Here is a 17,021-nt window from a genome sequence, read left to right as displayed (position 1 = left end):
AGCTCCTTTGGCGAAACATCGCATGTTAAGGTCCACGATTTGGTATAGCCCCCATATAACGGTACCTCCCGATATTCGGCATTTTAATGGTTTTTGCCAATTTTTTTCATGGATTTGTCTAAAAATTAGTATTTGTTGGTCATAATGGGTTCTAGCTCCGGTGGCGAAACCCATATAACGATACCTCCCGATATTCGGCATTTTAATGGTATTTATCACATTTCTTCGCAGATTTGTCTAGAAATTGGTATTTGTTGGTCTTAATGGGTTCTAGCTCTTTTGGCGAAACACTGTATGTATAGGTCCACGATTTTGTATAGCCTCATATAGCCGTATTCCCGATATTTAGAATTTTGATGATTTTTGGCACATTTTTCCATGAATATGTCTAAAAATTGATATATGTGGGTCATAATGGGCTCTAATGTTTCCTTTACCCTAAGGTGGAGGGTATTAAAATTTTGGCCCGGCCGAACTTAATGTTTTTTACTTGTTGAAATTTCAATGGCTTTACCCCGAGCTTATTTTTCAATATTTGCCGAATGGAAAATGGCGATATGTTCAGCTCACGAGCCATTTTTCGGCCACTGCGACGCAGGTTTCGATCAAGTCGCTTCTTTACTTTTCGAACAATTTCTGTTGATGTTGCTGTTGTCTTCCGTCCACTTCCTTGACATATGTCGGGCTACGCTACCAGTATCCTAGTAGCACGGTAACGAGCAATGGTACGAGACACAAAAGATTTATTCACATTTAAATGCTGGAGTGCCCTAACCGTAGCCACTTGTGGTTTTCCAGCCAAATATAAAGAAATCACCCCATCACGCTTGAATTCCGAATCACGAATAACTTTTTTTCTGGAAAATTCTCAGCAAAATGCCTTTGTGCGCTTGTAAACAATATAATGAGCTGTCACTGGAATAATTTTAACAGCTGTCGGACGAGTGGCTTGGAAGTGACCGAAGTTTGAAGTTGGTCGCCGTTTTTTCATCTAGACCTATGCAAAATTGTGTCTTAGCAAAAAATTCGTCAAAAGTATTTAAAAATACTTCCGACATATTTTCCAAAATAAAAATTAGCCGCATATATATTTTGAGGTACGGAAAATTAATTTCCAAAAAATATTCAGATTATTTTTTTGTTGTGTTCAGGGTAAGGATCATATGAAGAGTTACCGGTCAATCTTCACTACTTTTTTTTATTTATTATTAAAAATTGACCAAACGTTGTTGACTTATTGTCGGCACAAAGAAATATGTAGAACGCTGATAACGACGTCAGCAGTTTGGCACACGTTTGGATTAACAAAAAATAAATATCAAAGAAGCTTGTCTGGGCCTTAAAGAGCTGCAGATAAAAGTTGTGCCACGCACCTCTAACATTTTAGATAGCGGCAATAAATATTTTCGGGCAAAATAAAATCGAGTGACATGCAAAAAAATACCAAATATTGAAAATTAAATCGATGCTAATCTCCAAAAACGAAAAAAAAAATATTTTGAAAAAATAGAATAATTTCTATTTTGATAATTTTCTTTATCAAGTGATTTAGGAAGAGAGGGGGTTAAGGGAGGGAGAGGGATGTGGGAAATAGTCGTGTATTTGAAATCACAATTCGAGACAAATGTTTGCTGACCACATTCTTTTTGGCACAGTCCAAAGGGAATGGATAAGATAAAGTGCAGTTCATGCATTTCGCGGGAAACATTCTAGACTTTTTGGCCGTTTTGTTGTTGTGGCCTTGCTATAAAAACCAGTGCACCCGCCAGGGAGCAGTCAGTCAGATAATTCTCTGTGAAAAGATTTGACAATGAAAGCATTTGTGGCTCTAAGTTTGTTTGTGACCGTTGCCTCGGCTGGCGTTATGCCACCAATTCAACCACGTCTCCCTTTGGTGCCTGTCATGCCCTTGGAGGAGTTGGAGGGACGCATTACCAATGGTGAATTGGCCAAGGCCGGCCAATTCCCCTATCAAGTTGGTTTGAGTTTGGTGTTCGGTGACAAGGGTGCCTGGTGTGGTGGTACCTTGATTTCCAACCGCTGGATCTTGACCGCTGCCCATTGTACCGATGGTGCTGATGGTGTTACCGCCTATTTGGGCGCCATTGACATTAAGGACGACCATGAAAAGGGTCAACAACGCATCTACACCTCCAAGTCGAACATTGTTATTCACGAACACTGGGATCCAAGCACCTTGAGCAATGACATCTCCCTGATCAAATTGCCCGTTGTTATTGAATTCAATGAACGCATCCAACCTGCTTCCTTGCCCAAGATGGATGGCCACTACTCAACCTATGAAGGTGATATGGTTTGGGCTTCAGGCTGGGGTAAGGACAGCGATTCGGCCACCACTGTTTCGCCCTTGTTGCGTTACATTGAGGTTCCCGTCTTGAAACAAAGCACCTGCAGAACTTACTATTTGGGTGTTGTGACTGACAAGATGATCTGTATCAGCGGCAAGGATGGCAAGTCTACCTGCAATGGTGACTCTGGTGGTCCTTTGGTCTACAAGCATGATGGTATCAACACCGTTATTGGTGCCACCTCCTTTGGTATTGCCTTGGGTTGCGAAAAGGGCTGGCCTGGTGTATTCACCCGTGTCACCTCGTACTTGGATTGGATCGCCGAGAAATCTGGTGTTGTCAACAAATAAAATGTGAATTTTCAGATTTTTTTTCGAAAATAAATTAAATTGATTAACCGAACTGTGGCTTTATAAACGTTAGGGAAAGGGTCCCCCACCCCTCAGATATTTCAGATATTTTCAAGGACCACCAGACAATTAGACGCAGATTCTTTAAAGAATATTTTTTAAGGGCCATCAGACCTTTAAACTTAGATTTTTTAATAAATATTTTTCAAGGGCCATCAGGCCTTTTAACGTGGATTTTTTAAAGACTATTTTTCAAGGGCCATCAGGCCTTTAAACGTGGATTTTTTAAAGAATATTTTCCAAAGACCCTCAGGCCTTTAAACGTGGATTTTTTAAAGAATATTTTCCAAAAACCCTCAAGATTTTTTAAAGAATATTTTCCAAAGACCCTCAGGCCTTTAAACGTGGATTTTTTAAAGAATATTTTCCAAAAACCCTCAAGATTTTTTAAAGAATATTTTCCAAAGACCCTCAGGCCTTTAAACGTGGATTTTTTAAAGAATATTTTCCAAAGACCCTCAGGCCTTTAAACGTGGATTTTTTAAAGAATATTTTCCAAAAACCCTCAAGATTTTTTAAAGAATATTTTCCAAAGACCCTCAGGCCTTTAAACGTGGATTTTTTAAAGAATATTTTCCAAAAACCCTCAAGATTTTTTAAAGAATATTTTCCAAAGACCCTCAGGCCTTTAAACGTGGATTTTTTAAAGAATATTTTCCAAAAACCCTCAAGATTTTTTAAAGAATATTTTCCAAAGACCCTCAGGCCTTTAAACGTGGATTTTTTAAAGAATATTTTCCAAAAACCCTCAAGATTTTTTAAAGAATATTTTCCAAAGACCCTCAGGCCTTTAAACGTGGATTTTTTAAAGAATATTTTTTAAGGGGCATCAGGCCTTTAAACGTGGATTTTTAAAGAATATTTTCCAAAGACCCTCAGGCCTTTAAACGTGTATTTTTTAAAGAATATTTTCCAAAGACCCTCAGGCCTTTAAACGTGTATTTTTTTAAAGAATATTTTCCAACAACCCTCAAGATTTTTTAAAGAATATTTTCCAAAGACCCTCAGGCCTTTAAACGTGGATTTTTTAAAGAATATTTTTTAAGGGGCATCAGGCCTTTAAACGTGGATTTTTAAAGAATATTTTCCAAAGACCCTCAGGCCTTTAAACGTGGATTTTTTAAAGAATATTTTCCAAAGACCCTTAGGCCTTTAAACGTGGATTTTTTAAAGAATATTTTCCAACGACCCTCAGGCTTTTAAACGTGGATTTTTTAAAGAATATTTTTCATGGGCTATCAGGCCTATAAACGTGGATTTTTTAAAGAATATTTTTCAAGGGCCATCAGGCCTTTAAACATGGATTTTTTAAAGAAAAATTTCCAAGGGCCATCAGGCCTTTAAACGTGGATTTTTTAAAGAATATTTGCCAACGACCCTCAGGCCTTTAAACGTGGATTTTTTAAAGAATATTTGCCAACGACCCTCAGGCCTTTAAACGTGGATTTTTTAAAGAATATTTGCCAACGGCCATCAGGCCTTTAAACGTGGATTTTTTAAAGAATATTTGCCAACGACCCTCAGGCCTTTAAACGTGGATTTTTTAAAGAATATTTGCCAACGACCCTCAGGCCTTTAAACGTGGATTTTTTAAAGAATATTTTTCCAAGGGCCATCAGGCCTTTAAACGTGGATTTTTTTAAAGAATATTTGCCAACGACTCTCAGGCCTTTAAACGTGAATTTTTTAAAGAATATTTGCCAACGACCCTCAGGCCTTTAAACGTGAATTTTTTAAAGAATATTTTTTGCAAGGGCCATCAGGCCTTTAAACGTGGATTTTTTAAAGAATATTTGCCAACGACCCTCAGGCCTTTAAACGTGGATTTTTTAAAGAATATTTTTCCAAGGGCCATCAGGCCTTTAAACGTGGATTTTTAAAGAATATTCTTCCAAGGGCCATCAGGCCTTTAAACGTGGATTTTTTAAAGAATATTTGCCAACTACCCTCAGGCCTTTAAATGTGGATTTTTTAAATAATTTTTTCCAACGACCCTCAGGCCTTTAAACCTAGATTTTTTAAAGAATATTCTTCCAAGGGCCATCAGGCCTTTAAACGTGGATTTTTTTTAAAGAATATTTGCCAACGACCCTCAGGCCTTTAAATGTGGATTTTTTAAATAATTTTTTCCAACGACCCTCAGGCCTTTAAACCTAGATTTTTTAAATAATATTTTTCCAAGGGCCATCAGGCCTTTAAACGTGGATTTTTTAAAGAATATTTTTCCAAGGGCCATCAGGCCTTTAAACGTGGATTTTTTTAAAGAATATTTGCCAACTACCCTCAGGCCTTTAAATGTGGATTTTTTAAAGAATATTTGCCAACTACCCTCAGGCCTTTAAACCTAGATTTTTTAAAGAATATTTTCCAAAGACCCTCAGGCCTTTAAAGGTGGATTTTTTAAAGAACATTTTCCAACGACCCTCAGGCCTTTAAACGTGGATTTTTTAAAGAATATTTTCCAAAGACCCTCAGGCCTTTAAACGTGGATTTTTTAAAGAATATTTTTCAAGGGCCATCAGGCCTTTAAACGTGGATTTTTCAAGGGTCATCAGGCTAGATTTTTTTTCGTTTTTTTTTTTTTTTTTTGTATAAAATTTTATTAGTTTTAAAAATAAATAAATATCATTTATTTGTTGACAACGCCAGATTTCTCTTCGATCCAGTCCAAGTAGGAGGTGACACGGGTGAATACACCGGGCCAGCCCTTTTCGCAACCCAAGGCAATACCGAAGGAGGTGGCACCAATAACGGTGTTGACACCATCGTGCTTGTAGACCAAGGGACCGCCGGAGTCACCATTGCAGGTGGACTTGCCATCCTTGCCGCTGATGCAGATCATCTTGTCGGTAACGGAGCCCAAGTAGTAGGTCTTGCAGGTGCTTTGCTTCAATACGGGAACTTCAATGTAACGCAACACAGGGGATACAGAGGTGGCGGCATCACTGTCACGACCCCAGCCGGAGGCCCAGACCATATCACCTTCATAGGTCGAGTAGTGACCGTCCATCTTGGGCAAGGCAGCGGGTTGGATGCGTTCATTAAATTCAATAACAACGGGCAATTTGATCAAGGAAATGTCGTTGGTCAAAGTGCTGGGTTCCCAGTGTTCGTGAACGATAATGTTCGACTTGGAGGTGTAGATGCGTTGTTGACCCTTTTCGTTGTTGTCCTTGATGTCGATGGCGCCCAAGTAGACGGTAACACCATCAGCACCATCGGTACAATGGGCAGCGGTCAAGATCCAGCGGTTGGAAATCAAGGTACCACCACACCAGGCACCCTGGTTACCGAACACCAAACTCAAACCAACTTGATAGGGGAATTGACCGGCCTTGGCCAATTCACCGTTGGTAATACGTCCTTCCAATTCTTCCATGGGCATAACGGGCACCAAGGGAAGGCGTTGTTGTAGTGGTGGCATAACGCCAGCCGAGGCTACGGCCACAAATAAACCAAGAGCTAGTATCACTTTCATTGTCAACGATTAGAGAAAATTGACTGATTTATGTGGTCAACAAACGCCACTTTTATATGAAAAATTTTGGCAATTTTCAATATCGGCTATCTTATCCGCCAACCTTAGACTTTCAAGTGTAAGGTTGGTTGTTGGCATTCTCCCCGTTAAAAACTAAAACCACACTATCTCTTTACATTGATAAGCTAACACAGGAAATTACCAAAAAAAAAACTTAGGCCCACTTCAAGATATCCCCGGAATTATCAATTTTTGTCAATGTACGTTGGGCGAAGTATTGGCCCCTGTGCGGTGATAAGGGTCGGCAGTAGTAGTAGTTATTAATCCATAAGTTCTTTGCTGAACTTAGAAGGCCAATAAGGGCGTCACACTTTACCTTATCACCATCGATCCTCAAGAGTTTCATGGGAATTTTCAGCCGATTTTTTAGTTAATGATTATGATGAAATAAGAATACCAAAAATATAAGACCCTGATGGTCCTTGGAAAAATACTCTTTAAAAAATCCACGTTTATTCGTCTGAGAGTCCTTGGAAAAATATTCTTTAAAAAATCCACGTTTATTCGTCTGAGAGTCCTTGGAAAAATATTCTTTAAAAAATCCACGTTTATTCGTCTGAGAGTCCTTGGAAAAATACTCTTTAAAAAATCCACTTTTATTGATCCGAGAGTCCTTGGAAAAATATTCTTTAAAAAATCCACTTTTATTGATCCGAGAGTCCTTGGAAAAATATTCTTTAAAAAATCCACGTTTATTGGTCTGGCGGTCCTTGAAAAAATATTCTTTAAAGAATCCACGTTTATTGATCTGGCGGTCCTTGAAAAAATATTTTTTAAAAAATCCACGTTTATTGGTCTGGCGGTCCTTGAAAAAATATTCTTTAAAAAATACACGTTTATTGATCTGGCGGTCCTTGAAAAAATATTTTTTAAAAAATCCACGTTTATTGGTCTGGCGGTCCTTGGAAAAATATTCTTTAAAAAATCCACGTTTATTGGTCTGAGAGTCCTTGGAAAAATATTCTTTAAAAAATCCACGTTTATTGGTCTGGCGGTCTTTGGAAAAATATTCTTTAAAAAATCCACGTTTATTGGTCTGGCGGTCTTTGGAAAAATATTCTTTAAAAAATCCACGTTAAGGGCCTGATGGTCCTTTAAAAAATAAATATTCTAAATTTCTTTTTTTTTTAAAATATTCTTTTACAAATTCACGTTTAGGGGCCTGATGGTCCTTGAAAAAATATTATTTAAAAAATCCAGGTTTAAAGGCCTGATGGTCCTTGAAAAAAAAATTCCTTAAAAAATCCAAGTTTAAGGGCCTAATGGTCCTTGAAAAAATATTCGTTAAAAATTCCACGTTTATTGGTCTGAGAGTCCCTTTCTTAAAAAAAATCCACGTTTAAGGGCCTGATGGTCCTTGAAATAATATTCCTTAAAATATCCACGTTTATTGGTCTGAGAGTCCTTAAAAATAATTTTGAAAAATCGACGATTACTGACGCGAGGTCCGTTCTCCTCTAAACCGTTTTTCGAAATGAATAATTTTCTTTTCAATTCTCAATCTCGTGCCGTTATTGGTTTTTCCTATTACGACAACCTATACCAACATTTTCTACGAACCTATTTAATTTCCCATTTGGTGGCCTTATCTCGGAAGCAGGTCACCAATGGGTTTGCTGATAACCCATCGGAAATTAATAACTACAATTACCAATGTTTGATTCTTTATCAAATTGGTAGGGAATAATTGGGAAAAGACCAATAACTGAACCTTACAGCATATTTTTATGGTACAAGCTGCTGGATAAGATAAGACGAATGCTGCGCTAATTTGCTCTGCCAAATTCCCATAAGTTCTCCAACTATAAATACCCTGAAATTGCAGCGGAAACATCAGTCAATTTTTCAACTTCCTTTCGCAATGAAATCCCTAATTGTTCTAAGTTTGATTGTGGCTACGGTCTCGGCTGGTATAGTGCCACCAATTCTCGAACGTCTTCCTGCCATCCCAGTAATGCCTCTTCCAGAATTCGAGGGACGTATTACCAACGGTGAATTTGCCAGGGCTGGGCAATTTCCCTATCAGGTAGGATTGAGTTTGGCCTTTGGCGAAGATACTTTCTGGTGTGGCGGTACTTTGATATCAAATCGTTGGATTTTAACAGCTGCCCATTGTACAGATGGCGCTGATGGTGTCACAATTTACTTGGGCGCCATTGATGTTCGCACCCACAATGAAAAGGGTCAACAACGGATCTACTCCTCCAAATTGAACATTATTGTCCACGAACAATGGAATGGCGAAACAATGGCCAATGACATCTCTCTCATCAAAATGCCTGTGATTATTGAATTCAATGATCGCATCCAACCGGCTGTTTTACCCAAGAAGAATGGCCAATATTCGTCATATGAAGGGGAATTGGTTTGGGCCTCCGGCTGGGGCAGAGACAGTGATGAGGCCTCATCTATTTCTCAATTCTTGCGTTACATTGAAGTGCCCGTCATGAAGCAGAGCACCTGCAATACCTATTATTTGGGATCGATTAGCGAAAAGATGATCTGCATCAGCACCAAGGGTAAGAAGTCAACATGTAATGGCGATTCTGGTGGTCCCTTGGTCTACAAGCAGGATGGTGAGAATGTTGTTATTGGTGCTACCTCGTTTGGCATTAAATTGGGTTGTGAAAGCGGTTGGCCTGGTGTGTTCACCCGTGTCACCTCCTACTTGGACTGGATCGAGGAGAAAACGGGCATTGTTAATAATTAAAGTGTGAATGGAATTTTAATTAAATAAACATAACATATTGTATAAATGAATTTTTAATGATGTTCTTCTGGAAGGGCTGAGGTCGTGATATTTTATAAATCCTTTAAATTTAAAAAAATCGAATTCGAGCCTACGTGCTCGCTATCCTCCTGAAAGATTATTCCCATAAACAATATTTTGCTTTAAACACACATTTTAAAAAAAATGTCGATCAGGAGTTGTGAGACTTAAAAATTAAAAAAATCAAAATTTTAAAAAATCTGAAAAAAGTCCTTCAAAAAATACTCTAAAAAAATCTGAGAGTCCTTTAAAAAAATCAAAACAAACCAATAGTCCTTAACTTTTTTTTAAAAAATATAGGAAATATGGCTCCTTTAGAACTTCAAAAATTATTTTAAGACGCCATGAAGAAAGCTCTGCTGATTCTTTAAAAACATTTTTAAAACAATTCCCTCTCGTAGTCCTTCGAAAAATACTCTGAAAATGTGATAGTCCTTGAAAAAATGTTTTAAATTTGTTCCCTTCAAAAATGTTTTTTAAGAAATTTGAGAGTCCTATAAAAATCCATACAAGTCCTCAAAAAATTGTTTAAAATCCACGATATGTGGCACTCATTGTTCTTTAAAACAACTATTTTTGAGAGTCACGAAGATAGCTCGGCTGGTACTTCAAACATATGGTTTAACAATTCACAGTTTGGGTTGTGGTAGTTTGTTTTCCAAGAAATCATACTAAGTAGCTTGGATATAAATATTTTTCTTCAAAGTATGAACAATTGGTAGTTTTAATAGTCCTCCATAAAAATCTGAATTGGAGATAACTGTTAGTCGTTCAAAAAAATATCTTTAGGAAACTCACAATAGGTTGCTCTGATGGTACTCTAAAAAACTTCTTTAAATAATTGATAATTTTGATACTGTTATTGATAATAAAATGTTCTTCAAAAATCCATAATTGCTACCTCTAATAGTCCTGGGAAAAATATTTTTAAAAAATTATGAGACCTTCAAAATTTAATTTAAAAGTTAAAGATTTTAAAAACAAACAAAAATTTAAGGGCCCTTGAAAAAATATTCTTTAAAAATCCTCGACTATTTCTCTGTAGGTCCTTGAAAAAGTATTCTTTAAAAATCCACGTTTATTAATCTGTGGCTCCTTCAAAAATTATTCTTAAAAATCCACGACTATTGCTCTGTGGGTCCTTGAAAAAATATTCTTTAAAAATCCACGACACTTGCTCTGTGGGTCCTTGAAAAAGTATTCTTTAAAAATCCACGTTTATTAATCTGTGGGTCCTTGAAAAATTATTCTTAAAAATCCACGATTATTGCTCTGTGGGTCCTTGAAAAATTATTCTTAAAAATCCACGATTATTGCTCTGTGGGTCCTTGAAAATTATTCTTAAAAATCCACGATTATTGCTCTGTGCGTCCTTGAAAAATATTCTTTAAAAATCCACGACTATTGCTCTGTGGGTCCTTGAAAAATATTCTTTAAAAATCCACGACTATTGCTCTGTGGGTCCTTGAAAAAATATTCTTTAAAATCCACGACTATTGCTCTGTGGGTCCTTGAAAAAATATTCTTTAAAAATCCACGACACTTGCTCTGTGGGTCCTTGAAAAAATATTCTTTAAAAATCCACGAAACTTGATCGGTGGGTAATTGAAAAAATATTCTTTAAAAATCCACGACACTTACTCTGTGGGTATTTTAAAAATATTCTTTAAAAATTCACGACTATTGCTCTGTGGGTATTTGCAAAAATATTCTTCAAAAATCCACGACTATTGCTCTGTGGGTCCTTGAATAAATATTCTTTAAAAATCCTCGAATATTGCTCCGTGGGTCTTTCAAATATATTCTTTAAAAATCCATGATTATCGCTCGATGTCCTCGAAAAAATTCTAAAAAATGACGCATGTAGCTCTGATAGTCCCCCAAAAATATTATTTAAAACCATTACTAGTGTCCATAATAATCCTTGAAAACATATTTTTAAAAATTCAAATCCTTGACAAATATTAAAATCAAACATTAGATCTAATAGTCCTTGATTTTTTCCTTCAAAATTCACGGATTGTGACTCTAACATTCCTTACAAATTTTTCTTGAAAATCGACGATTAGTGGCTCTAAAAAAATCCATATTTTTGGCTTTTATGGTCCTTGAATAAATGTTCTTCAAAATCCACAAATAGTGGCTCTGGTGGTCCATGAAAAAATATTCTTGAAAAAACACAATTTTTGGCTCTAATAATCCTTGAAGAAATATTTTTAAACATCTATGTTTTTTGGCTTTGTTGGGCTTGATAAAATATTCTCAAAAATGTACGACTCAGTAATCCACGATGGATTAAGTCCTTCAATAATATTCCTAAAAAATCAACTATTTTTGGATCTAATAGTCCTTGACAAATACTTTTAAAATTCCACAATTTGTGGCTCTAGTAGCCCTTGAAAAAGTTTTTTTTAAAAAAAAATATATTTTCTAATAGTCCTAGAAAAAAGTACGATAATTTTTGTTCTGCAGGTCCTTAAAAACATATTTTTTTCTGTTGGCCATTTAAAAAAAATATATATATTTAAAAATTCTCGATATGGGGCTGTGATGGTACTCAAAATAATATTATTTTAAATTCACGATTTTTGACCCTGAATGTCCTTAAAAATCCATTATTAGTGGCTCTAATAATCCTTGAAAAAATATTCTTAAAAATCCACAATTAGTGACTTTGATGATCTTTGATAAAATATTCTTTAAAAACTCATGTCTGTGGCTCTAAAGGTTCTTTAAAAATCCACCCCCGTAGCTCTGATGGTCCTTGAAAACATATACATAAAAAATGCACGTCGTCCTTAAAAAAATCCTAACAAATTCATTTTTTTGGTGAGTATTAATGATCTTTGAAAAAAAAAATCTTCTCAAAATATCTATATTTATAAAAAAAATGTTCTTCAATTGTATTTTTTTTTAATCTTTCATAGATGGCTCGGTTAGTCCGCCAGAAACATTCGCATAAAATCTGGGACTATTAGTCGTTGAAATATTACTCTTAAAAGATCAAGATTTAAAGCTTTCGGGTCCTTAAACAATTTTTTGGAAAGCCTATGATTGTTGACCCGTGTGTCGTACCTTCGAAACATATTCTTAAAAATCCAAATAGTTGATATTTTTAAATTTATTGTAAATTATTAAAAAGTGTGTGTTTATAATTCGCGGCGTAATTCATAAATGGAATTTCACAAATTTTCATTAAATCAAGGGAAATCCAATTAGTTGGCCAGCCGATAAGGCAAAATAATCTCAAGTGGGGGTCAATAAAAGTGTGTTCAATCGTGTTTTACAATAGGTTAAGTTTGAAAATTATTCAAAATGTTTTATGGCAGATAAGAAGTTAATTCGTTATTAGAAGACAAAAACATACTCATTGAGGTGGGAAATTTTGGTCAAGGGAAATCCAATTTTCCTGCAAACCAATAAATTAAACAAATTAAAAAGTATCAGTCGCTTTTTCCGAGAGATGTATACCCCCAGCCTTGAGTTATGATTATTCAAACTGTTGACCCATTAAGGGGAGATTCCGAAGCAGTTGGCCAGTATTGTGCAAATTTTTGGAAAATGTGGAATATGCGTGAGGTAACAAATATAGCGGACAGAAATATTCCGATTTATTTAATACAGATAAAAATATTGGTACGTGCAAAGTTTAAAGGAAATCAAACATATATATCCAATTTTATACGAAATCATAAATTCCGATTAATCGCGTATTTATATCAGATTTCTTGCTAAGGGAAATATTTATAGAATCGCTGACTTGTTTCGCAATTATGAAAGATATAAGTATTGGAAATTTGTAACATATCTTGTGCTGAGAGATTTGCCAAGTCTAAATGGAATCGGATATTAATTTTACATCTTATGGAGTGGACCGATATTGTTCATTTTCGCACCTGACCTAGCACTGATTCAATTATTAGGATTTGCAATGTTGGAGAAAAATCGGATTATCCTTTCTCTTTCTGTGCAGTAAATTATTTTCTTTGAAAATATCGACATTTTGTGTGGGAGGTACCAGAAGGAGTGGGCCGATATTGCTCATCTCCGAACTCGATCTAATTCTGACAATAATATTACTATATAACAAGTTTGAATCAAATCGGATACTCCCTTCGAGAGTTATCGTGCGCACCAGCCAGTCAGACAGATGGACGGACGGACATCGCTAGATCGCCTCCAAATGTACTGACACGGATTTGTCCAAAGACACCTAGGGCCTAAAAACGTTATTTCTATAAGGCACGTTTTGGCCGTATCAAATGATATATACCCTCTCTAGCCATATGGCTGAGGGTATAACAAGTACAAAACGAAAACCTAAATATTCAATGTTCTGGCCGCCGAAGCTAGAGCCCATTATGAACTACAAATGCCAACTTTTAGATAAATCAGTGGAAAAATGCGGCAAAAATTACCAAAATACCGAATATCCCGAGGTACTATTATGTGGGGGGCTACGTCGATCTATACAGGGTGAGATGAAAAAACTGCAATCAACTTCAGACTGCTGTCATTTCTAAGCCACTCGTCCGACAGCTGTTAAAATTATTCCAGTGACAGCTCATTATATTATTTACAAGCGTACAAAAGCATTTTGGTGAGAATTTTCCAGAAAAAATCTTATTCGCGATGGAATTCAAGCGTGATAGTGTGACTTCTTTATATTTGGCTGGAAAACCACAAACCAAGTGGATATCGTTAGAGCACTCCAGCATTTAAATGTGAATAATCTTTTGTGTCTCGTACCATCGCTCGTTATCGCATTACTCGTAGCGACGTCAGGGAAGTGGGCGGAAGACACCAGCAACATCAGCAAAATGGTTCGAGAAGTAAAGAAGCGGATTGATTGAGACCTGCGTCGCAGTGCCCGAAAAATGGCTCGTGAGATGAACATTTGGCAATATTAAATTCGGCATGTATTGGAAAATGAGTTCGGGGTAAAGCCATTGAAATTCCAAAATATGCAAGAACTTACACCGCAACAGAAAGAAAATATACTTAAAGGAGCTAACGAGTCGCTTCGCTGGGCCGAACGAAAGTGGTAAACTGCCGAATATAGTTTTCTCCGTCTCCGATGAAAAAACATTCGTTGTCCAGCAGTTTGTAAACAAACAAAATTGTCGTGTTTACTTGCCAAAGGGGTCAGCTGAAAATGTGCACCTTCGGTTGGCCACCAGAACTCAAGCGCCGGCCATGGTGGTGGTGTGGGCCGCCATAACAGCCGATGGTCGCTCTCCGCTCGTATTAATCGACCGTGACATAAGAATAAATGCCGAATATTTTAGCGAAAATTTTCTGGAGGGTGCATTAAAGCCTTGGGCACGCAAACATTTTTGCTGCAGACATTAGACATTTCAACAGGACTCAGCACCATCGCACTCAGCATGCGCCACCCATGAATGGTTACAAAATGAGGTTCCTCGCTTCATTTCCAGCGCATAATGACCACCAAAATCTCCGGATACTAATCCGTTGGATTATTGTATGGACTGGAGTATTTTGGAAAGCAAGGTTGGTACTAAAAAATACCAAGTGTCGATCACCTCAAGCAAGCGCTTCGCCGGGAATGGGCCAAAATACCGCAGAGCAACATTCGGGCAGCGTGTGAAGGTTTCATTGGCCGTTTGAAGGCCATAATTCGTGCCAAAGGTGACCAATTCGAACAAATCTTAACTTATTCAAAATTTGATGTTATTTCCGACATTTTTGCTTTCATTCAATAAAATTAAAAAAAAAATGTAAAATTATAGCGTTTGAATTTGTTGCAGTTTTTTATCTCACCCTGTAGTAAAATACACTATATACCTAAAATGCAAGGATTTCAAGTAATCTCAATCTGAAAAAAATTTGTAAACACACAGTTTTAAATTTAAATATATAATTCGAACGAAATTTTCTTAAAAACTTTCATAAAAAAATAAAACAAATTTTATTATTAAAATTCAAAATTTATTTAATTACATAGCAAATTTTCACTTTTTTCGAAAAAAAAAAAAACACAAACGGTTCAAGTGACCAGCAGGTACGGGAGGTACCGATATATGGCGGCTATATTAAAACGTGGGCCGATATATCTCATTTTCAATACCAACCATCCTAGACACAATACAAATTGTTCTGCCGAATTTTTAAGCTCTACATCAAATAATGTGGGCTGTATCGTGATTTCAACAGACAGACAGACGGAGGGACATCCTTAAATCGACTTTGAATATTATGCTCACCATGAATACATATACTTTAAGGTGTTTACGAGGAATATTTAGGGATGCTACAAACGGTATAACAAAGTTAATATACCCTCCTTTTCAAGGTGAATGGTATAAAATAGCATTCCCATGTTGGGGCATCATAAAAATTTAATAAAAAATTTGAGGCTACCTTTTTGAAAACAAAAGACTTAAGAAACAAGAACCAGTGTCTCAAACATCATCTGATGAAAACGATTGACTCCCCAGCTGATGATTACGTTCGGAATTACAAAACTATGCATGTCTGCCTATACAAAATTTAAGTGTCAAATTTAAATGCCTGGCAAATATAACCTAACAAAATCAGTGATAATATCTGCAATAAATGAAAACAAATGCCAGGTACTTGAAGAAAATTGGAAAAGCCCTCCTTAACATTACCCTTTATAATTATATATATCAATAAATAAATAAAAACTGATATAAACACATGTAAGTGTGAAGTGTGTGTGCGTGTGTGTGTGTGTTTATATATCGTGCCGATGAGTGTTGTTTAGTTGCATGCCTCACACATGTTGCATATTTTTCAGTTTTTATTTGTTAAATGTTGTTGTTTGGTCGCTTGGCTGTGTGTCTGCTGCTCAGACGTAGGAAGTTATTGGCGATTTATTTGTTTTATTTGTTTTATTCATTGCTGTTGTTGTTGTTGTTGTTGTTGACGCTGGTGATGATGTTTCTGTTGGCTTCATGCATATGAATGAGCATTATTCATAATTCCATTCGTTCGCTTATATATCTGTTACACCTGACCAATTGTTATTTATGTAGCAGGGAGCTTGTTTATGTCATTTCTGTGAGGAGAGGGTGGTCTGCGGGTGCTTTGATGCTTAATGGCTTGGAATAGTTATTTTTTATGGTGGTGGGTGGATGGATAAACAAGTAAAAAACATTAAGTTCGGCCGGGCCAAACTTTTAATACCCTCCACCTTAGGGTAAAAGAAACATTAGAAGAAATGTGGCAAAAACCATTAAATTACCGAATATCGGGAGGTACCGTTATATGGGGGCTATACCAAAACGTGGACCTATAATTACAATGTTTCGCCACCGGAGCTGGAACCCATTAAGACCCACAAATACCAATTTTTAGACAAATCAGTGAAAAAATGTGGCAAAAAAAAACTAAAATACCGAATATCGGGAGGTACCTTTATATGGGGGCTATACCACAACGTGGACCTATACATGCAATGTTTTGCCAAACGCTCAGGGACCCGTTATGACCTACAAATACCAATTTCCAGACAAATCCGTGAAAAAATGTGGCATAAATCATCAAAATACCGAATGTCGGGAGGTACCGTTATATGGGGACTATACCAGAATGTGGACCGATATATCTCATTTTCAATACCAACCATCCTAGACACAATGCAAATAGCTCTGCTATTTTGGCGCTCTACGTCAAATAATGTGGGCTGTATCGTGATTTCAACAGACAGACTGACAGACGGACAGACAGACGGACATCGTTAAATCGACTCAGAATTTTATGCTGATTATGAATATATACACTTTATGGGGTCTACGACGAATATTTAAGGATGTTACAAGCGGAATGACAAAGTTAATATACCCTCCTTTCCAAGGTGGAGGGTATAAAAATATGTAGTATTTGATACATAGTTGCTTGTAACAAAACAATAGAGCGATCTCAGGTGTCTTCAGTGACCCTCCGCGGCTTCATGGTCTAGATTTTTCCATGGCATTCTGAATTTTTAAAATTTATTGGCCGCTTTG

General features: G+C 36.5%; 3 protein-coding genes across 3 annotated transcripts; 2 read left to right on the top strand and 1 right to left on the bottom strand.

The window, feature by feature from the left end:
* The first annotated feature begins 1,782 nt into the window (after nucleotides 1-1,782).
* LOC131801931 (brachyurin-like) lies at nucleotides 1,783-2,711 on the top strand. Its single transcript, XM_059121054.1, has one exon. It carries the CDS (start codon nucleotides 1,811-1,813, stop codon nucleotides 2,657-2,659), a length of 849 nt encoding a protein of 282 aa, XP_058977037.1. The 5' UTR covers nucleotides 1,783-1,810; the 3' UTR covers nucleotides 2,660-2,711.
* Nucleotides 2,712-5,297: 2,586 nt separating this feature from the next.
* On the bottom strand, nucleotides 5,298-6,230 carry LOC101899581 (brachyurin-like). The gene has a single exon (XM_011294174.3). It carries the CDS (start codon nucleotides 6,195-6,197, stop codon nucleotides 5,349-5,351), a length of 849 nt encoding a protein of 282 aa, XP_011292476.2. The 5' UTR covers nucleotides 6,198-6,230; the 3' UTR covers nucleotides 5,298-5,348.
* Nucleotides 6,231-8,115: 1,885 nt separating this feature from the next.
* Nucleotides 8,116-8,985, top strand: LOC131801930 (brachyurin-like). The gene has a single exon (XM_059121053.1). The coding sequence runs from the start codon at nucleotides 8,119-8,121 to the stop codon at nucleotides 8,965-8,967; it is 849 nt and encodes a 282-aa protein (XP_058977036.1). The 5' UTR covers nucleotides 8,116-8,118; the 3' UTR covers nucleotides 8,968-8,985.
* Nucleotides 8,986-17,021: the final 8,036 nt, after the last annotated feature.

The sequence above is a fragment of the Musca domestica genome, unplaced genomic scaffold, assembly GCF_030504385.1.
Source record: "Musca domestica strain aabys unplaced genomic scaffold, Musca_domestica.polishedcontigs.V.1.1 181, whole genome shotgun sequence".
Classification (NCBI taxonomy): domain Eukaryota; kingdom Metazoa; phylum Arthropoda; class Insecta; order Diptera; family Muscidae; genus Musca; species Musca domestica.
The sequence above is the reverse complement of the archived record's forward strand: the minus strand, read 5'-3'. Positions and strand labels throughout refer to the sequence as shown.

Excerpts from the sequence above, each read along its gene's own strand:
- LOC131801931 (XM_059121054.1), top strand. The coding sequence starts at position 1,811 with ATGAAAGCATTTGTGGCTCTAAGTTTGTTTGTGACCGTTGCCTCGGCT.
- LOC101899581 (XM_011294174.3), bottom strand. The coding sequence starts at position 6,197 with ATGAAAGTGATACTAGCTCTTGGTTTATTTGTGGCCGTAGCCTCGGCT.
- LOC131801930 (XM_059121053.1), top strand. The coding sequence starts at position 8,119 with ATGAAATCCCTAATTGTTCTAAGTTTGATTGTGGCTACGGTCTCGGCT.